The 7,040-nt window shown below is 42.4% G+C and overlaps 1 protein-coding gene across 1 annotated transcript; it reads right to left on the minus strand.

Moving 5' to 3' along the window:
• Positions 1 to 2,598: 2,598 nt before the first annotated feature.
• Positions 2,599 to 2,940, minus strand: LOC112763276 (uncharacterized). The gene has a single exon (XM_025808992.1). The coding sequence runs from the start codon at positions 2,938 to 2,940 to the stop codon at positions 2,599 to 2,601; it is 342 nt and encodes a 113-aa protein (XP_025664777.1).
• Between the last annotated feature and the right edge of the window lie 4,100 nt (positions 2,941 to 7,040).

A 7,040-nucleotide genomic window follows, 5' to 3' on the forward strand; every position in this document is an offset into this window, starting at 1 on the left:
TTGATTCAATTGCATCTGCTTCAGCAAGTTGGTCATCTCACATATACTCTGAGCTAGAGCCGCAGTCTCTCTGCTAGAGGATACTTCTGCAACGGCTTTTGAACGGCATTGCTTTTGTCTGTGGTTCCTAGTAGATTCAGCTAAATCACTGATCAATTGCCAAGCCTCATCAGTGGTCTTGTACTTCTTCATAGACCCATTGCTAGCACTTTCCAATGTGGTCTTATCTTGGGGCCTCATGCCCTATGTGATATAGCTAAGTAACACTATCTTGTCAATCATGTAGTGGGGGCATGCTTCTAGAAGGTTATTGAAGCGCTCCCAGTATTCAAAGAGAGTCTCATTGTCATCTTGAACAATTGTGGAAATATTCTTCCTTAGTTTATCAGTAACTTTAGATGGAAAGAATTTCTCCAAAAACTCCTTTCTGAGTGTATCTCAGTTGGATACATTTGCTAGAGGTTGAGTGTAGTACCACTCTCTTGCTTTTCCCTCGAGAGAAAACGGGAAAGCTTTCAACAAAATTGAAGTTTCATCAGTACCATCACGCCTGACAGTAGAACAGGCTGCTTGGAAATCTCTCAAGTGCTTGATAGGCTCTTGGGTAGGTAGGCCATGAAACTTGGGCATCAAATTTAGCAGTGCGATCTTTATTTCAAAATCTGTAGCTACCGCTGGATGATGCGCTTGAAACGGTTGCATTGTAAAATCAGGGGCTCCTTCCTCCTGGATGGTAACTCTCCTAGCTGCCATGTCTTCTGCACGTAAAACAATCGAATCAGTAGAATGGGGGCTGGTTTCTTCCTCAAGTTCACTTTCAGATCCGCCCTCAGAGCGGACTAACCGACGCTGTTCTCGCCTTATTCGTGAAATAGTCCTTTCAATTTCAGGATCGAATATTAGCAAGCGCGGATCAAGAAGTGAATGCATCATTTGACGAAAGAAACATGCAGCTCATAATAGCAAAATAAAATAAAATACAAATAAATAAATTCTAATTAATAACTTTAGCACTCTATTGCAACTCCCCGGCAACGGTGCCAAAAATTGATGAGGCACAGAAGTTGGTAAATTAAAAATTATTAAAATAGTTACGTTGAAAGTATAGTTCTTAACTCATCAAAAATCTGCCTATCAATTTAGAAATATGTCACAGAGAGTTTAAATTAAAAATTACTGGGAGTTTAAGTCCCAGGTCGTCTCCCAACGAGTTGCAGAAAAGTGTGCTATTTTATTGATCAGATGTTCCAAGAAGTTGAGTTAAGTAGGTGGAAAATTAAATTGAGAAAATTCAAATAATATGAATAAAAGCCTTGACTGGAAGTTGATTAGTTGGAATCTCTATTATTGATGGGATGATTTCAAGATTAATTTATAATTAATGGTTGTTCTGTTTAGTTATCCTTTACTAGGTAAAGAAAAGTCAAACAAGTTGGAATGCTAGATCTGTTCACGAGTTGCAACCCACTTTGTTCAAAGGGATTGGTGTTAGTGATTAGATAACAATCCAACAGTTAACCCAATTACAAATTTTCTTTCAATCCTTCCAACTTAAGAGTTCCTTTCAATCAACTCCCCATCAAGTGAGGGAACTACTCACTCATTGTAAATAATAAATCCATAACATATGAAAGGGAATTAAAAGAAGACATGATTATTGGAATGGAAAATAAATTAAAATGGAAGAAATAATCCTTGTACTAAATAATCATGAAAGTATTCAAATGACAAAATTGAACAAAGCAAAGAACATGGAAGAATAGAACCAAGTTAAAAGAACGAACTAGAATGACGAAGTCTTGATGAGGAAATAACTCTTCTCAATGTTCCAATGCTTAGACCAATTGAAAATTAAAATTCTTAAACCTAGAGAAAGAAACCTAAAGGAGTAAAACTAGATCTAAAACTCAAAACTGTGTAGAATGAAAGTTTTCTTTTGTTTCTGCATATTCTCTGGCTCTAGTCTGCTGTTCTGGGCCGAGAACTGGGTCGAAATAAGGTCCAAAATCGCCCCCAGCGAATTCTGCAGATTATGCAGATCGCACATGTCACGCGATCGCGTCATCCATGCGGATGCGTCATTCGCGCTTTTCCTTGCCACGCGTTCGCGTCTTCCACGCTACCGCGTCGCTTGAGCTTTTCCAATCCGCGCGGCCGCATGAGCCAAGCGGCCGCATCACTGCGATTTGCTCTCCTTCGCGCGGTCGCGTGAGCCATGCGACCGCGTCACTTATCGCTGGTTACCTCCTCAAATTCTTGTGTTCCTTCCATTTTTGCTAGCTTCCTTTTCAATCTCCAACTCATTCATGCCTTATAAAGTCTGAAACATTCAACACACAGATCACGACATCGAATGGAATAAAGGAGAATTAAAAATACATAATTAAAGTCTCTAGGAAGCAGTTTTCAAACATGTTATGAATTTAGGAAGGAATTATAATTTCATGCTAATTTAATGAATAAGTGGTTAAGGATCATGATAAAACCACACAATTAAATACAATATAAACCATAAAATAGTGGTTTATCAGTCGGCCGGACGTCACTAGGCTTAGTTCGGTTGCTAGCGCTTTGTGAAAATTGGCATTTTCTTGGCACTTAACGCATTTCCTTACGAACTCTTTGCCAGTAATATCCAGCTCGGATGAGCTTTCTTGCTAGGGCTTTACCCCCGATGTGGTGGCCACAGCACCCCTCGTGGACTTCTCTTAGCACGTAGTCCGTATGGTCGGGATGCAGGCACTTCAGCAATGGCTGGCTAAGTCCCTTTTTGAATAGTTGGCCTTGTATGATCGAATATTTGGCTGCCTCCCTTCTCAACGCTTTAGCTTCCTTCCCATCTTCAGGGAGTTTGCCGTTTTCTAAGTAATAAGTGATGGGGTCCATCCAGAAGGGGCTTATCTTTGTCAGATGGAGGGCAACTGCTGGTTCTTTTATCATGCCTTGAATGAGGGACCGGTTGCCGTCTCCTGGTTTTGTGCTCGCTAGCTTGGATAGGAGGTCTGTCCGTGTGTTCCTTTCCCTTGGAACGTGTTAGACCGCGACCTCCTCAAACTGTTTGCTCAGCTCTTTGACCTTCTCCAAGTACTTTTGCAGTAGTGAGTCTCTGGCTTGGTAGCTTCCATTTACTTGCGAGGTCATGACCTATGAGTCACTGTATACTTCCAGCCTCGTTGCCCCGACTTCCCGAGCTAATATCAAGCCGCCTAGAAGGGCCTCATATTTCGTTTAGTTGTTCGATACAGGAAACTCGAACTTGATTGATTGTTCGTATATGACCCCGGCAGGGCTTTCCAAGATAATCTTGGCACCTCCGGATGTTTGGTTGGAGGCCCCGTCCACATGGAGCCTCCACCGTGTGCCCGCCTCCTCAGTCGAGTCTCCTGTTACTTCTACCAAGAAGTCAGCCATTGCTTGGGCCTTGATCGCATGTCAGGGCTCATATCGCAAGTCATACTGAGATAGCTCAATGGCCCAAGTCATCATTCTTATCGCCAAGTTGGGTTTTTGGAGCACTTGGCGGATTCCTTGGTCCGTTCTCACGATCACTTGGTGACCCTGAAAGTATTGCCGTAGCCTTCGGGAAGAGGTTAGCAGTGCTAGAGCCAGCTTCTCTAATTTGCTGTATCTCAGTTATGCTCCTTGCAGTGCTCTACTCACAAAGTAAATTGGTTGTTGAACCTTCCCTTCTTCCCGTACCAAAACTGCTGTCAGCGCTTCCTCTGTTATGGCTAGGTACAGGTAGAGCGATTTTCCAGTTTTAGGCTTCCCGAGCACGGGTGGTGTTGCGAGGATCTGTTTGAAATGCTTAAATGCTTCCTCACATGCTGGGGTCCATTCAAACACTATTCCTTTTTCATAAGGTTGAAAAATGGCAGCGCCCTAGCTGCCGATGCCCCGAGGAAACGGGATAAGGCGGTGAGTCTACCCGACAACCTCTGAACATCCTTGACACAGCCCGGACTCTTCATTTGGAGTATTGCTTGGCACTTTTCCAGGTTGGCCTCGACCCCCCTTTGGGTTATCATGAACCCTAGGAACTTTCCTGCCTCTATGGCAAAGGCGCATTTGAGTGGGTTGAGCCTCATGCCGTGTTGTCGGAGGGAGGCAAACACGTTTCCCAGGTCGCTTATGAGGTCTTCAGGCCGTGTGGTCTTTGCAAGGATATCATCTACATACACTTCCACCATTTTGCCTATGAGGTCACTGAATATATTGTTCATTAGCCTCTGGTACGTGGCCCCAGCGTTCTTCAGGCCGAACGGCATTACCTTGTAGCAATATATCCCTCTTGGCATTATGAACGCTGTTTTCTCTTCGTCAGGCCGGTGCATCGGTATCTGGTTATAACCAGAGTAGGTGTCCATAAAGCTTAGGTACCGATATCCCGCCGCTGCGTCGACGAGTGCATCAATGTTGGGCAGGGGGTAGCAGTCCTTGGGGCATGCTTTGTTGAGATCAGAGTAACACACACACATCCTCCATTTCCCATTGTGATTTTTCACTAAAACTACATTCGACAGCCATATCGAGTAGTCAAGTTCTCGAATAAATCCTGCTTCGAGGAGGCTAGCCGTCTGTCTGGCCACCTCCTCTGCTCGCTCTTGCGATATTTTCCTTCTGCTTTGGGCTACCGGTCTGGCCTCCGCCGTCACGGCCAAGTGATGTGACATGAGTTGGGGGTCTATCCCCGGCATGTCGGCTGGCGTCCATGCAAATAGGTTGCCGTTAGCCCCGATCTGCCAACTGACGCTCCAGGTCCTACATCCTGTGGCGCAGTTCCTGCATTATTCTGGCACTGTTGTCGCCAGTTCCCCCGAAGGGACGCCTTTCTTGAGATCGTGAGGTTCGTCGTGGAGGGGACCTCGTGCGCTCCCGGGAGGAAGCCACGGAGGCTTCTCCTCTGCGCTTGGTCTCGCGGCCTGTTCCTCCTGGGTCCAGTACAACGTCCATTCAGGCGTTCCCCACAGACGGCGCCAATGTTCGGTAGGTCGGGTACCGGACGGTTCGGGTTGATACTTTGGTTGATGAAAAGGGGGGTGTCGCCTGGTCTTGGGTTGCTAGATTGGAGGAGGTGTAACCGACTTCCCGAGCTCTTCGTGTGGAGAAGGGGGGTGTCACCTGCAAAGACACTCCGACGCTCTAGTCAGTCAAGTGTGCAGGCGAAAAGTGGGAGAATGATGTGTGACGTACCTTGGGGGAGGGGTAGGACCCTCCCCATTTATACCATGTCAGAGGTGGGTCCTACAAAGGCAGACCCACCTTCTTCGAAGCTTCCTCCACACAACTGTAGGAGAGCTGTCAGGGACGCGTGTCCGGGTAGGAGGTTGAGCAGCTCAAGCCCGACCGTTCGGGTCGGGTGGTCTATGGATCGGGTCGGCCCGTATGGCTATTTGGGCCAGACCGTAACAATTTGATTTACGAACACACAAACATCAAATTATAATGTATTTGAGTATTTAAATTTCTTTTTTTTTAATATTGATTTTAGTTACCATAGGATTTTGCGTGGAACACATTCGATAGTAATCCTTTGCAAATTTATTTATTTTTTTAAAATATTTTTTTATTTTTGCTCTTAAGTATCAAGTTTTTTAGAGAACGGATCTGATAGAACATGTTATTTATTTTTTATTATTTTTTATAAATTATTTGTGTCGAGTCTTTATGTTGGCCTTACCGCTAGATTAGTCTAATAGTAACAGTGTTACCATCAGATGCAAAAATCCAACAGTAAAGTATTTCTGTCACGCATTTCTTAGATGGATATAATCCAACGATAAAATTGTTGGAAAAAGGAAGAACATTCGACATCGCATATAAGACTTGACGGTTTTTAGGGTTTTTCTTACAATGCAATGCTTCAAAACATTGGCGTTTAACCATAAGTAGTGTCTCATTCCATATTATGAGGCTTTGTTCTTTTAATAAGCTCAGCTTATGGAGTTTTATGTTTGATATTGCACATTGATTGATCATTTACTTGCAGAGGAATGCTAAAACACGAATGTGTTCCTTCTCTTGGTAATAAAGTTGCTGTTATGCCACTTGATGAAACTGTGAGCACTATTATGCCACCTATTGCAACCAGTGCATTCCAAATGAAAGTCTCTTCAGTGATTCCATAATCATGCAAAATAAATAGACATCATTTTTTCATGATTTGCAACATTAAGTATCTCCTTATACACTGATTTTTACTCTAAGGTCATCTTGTCAATCAATCTATTTCATTCAATTGACAAATTCTGTCTATTGAAGTCTATTTAATCTAAAAATCAATTTATTTTATCCATTATCAATATCTTTATCTGGTCAATTTGGCATTTAGTAAAAAATTGTGTCCTTCCATTTGATTTCAAGGTATTTTTAATGTAGTGCAGAGCCTTAATTTGTAATTGTTCATCTGACAAATGAAGATTTGAAAGGAAAAAGAATATGAACAAAATTATTGTTATAATTTAAAGATTTTCTCATATAGATATCAATTTTGTGACTAAATTTAAATGGAATCAGTGTTAGAGAATATCATCGGTTAAGAATTTTCAGATTTTAATTCACATGAAATTAGGTCTTACAAGAAACCCACTCATGAGCATCATTACGAATAATCCCTTGAGATAGAAACCATTTGTCCACAAAGATGTTTTTCGGATCTTGTTTCTTCAATTTACTCTTGATCATCACTGAAGAGCCCTAATGCAAAACATGCATATGTATATGTGTTATGAACAATCCCATCTATAGTGCAAATATCTTCAAAGCATGCAGGATCTCTCACCTTAGTTTGTAAAATCCTTTGGTTATAATGCTCACCAGAATTTGGAGGCACATAAAATATTCTTCCTAGAATCTGTTGCATTTGCCATCTATCATGCAAGAGGAGGAATTATTATGACTTCCACATGGACCACGGACAATAAAAGACATTACAACATTATACAAATCTGGTTCCTCTACTGGATTAAGGATTTCAGCTGAAATTATATTGTCAATATCTTTTGGACCACGTATTTTGTCTTGATTGCGCAAAAAGAGTA

This window comes from Arachis hypogaea, chromosome 17, assembly GCF_003086295.3.
Source record: "Arachis hypogaea cultivar Tifrunner chromosome 17, arahy.Tifrunner.gnm2.J5K5, whole genome shotgun sequence".
In the NCBI taxonomy this organism is placed as follows: domain Eukaryota; kingdom Viridiplantae; phylum Streptophyta; class Magnoliopsida; order Fabales; family Fabaceae; genus Arachis; species Arachis hypogaea.

Bases quoted from the DNA above. Each gene is read 5' to 3' on its own strand.
- LOC112763276 (XM_025808992.1), bottom strand. From the start codon at position 2,940: ATGATAAAAGAACCAGCAGTTGCCCTCCATCTGACAAAGATAAGCCCC.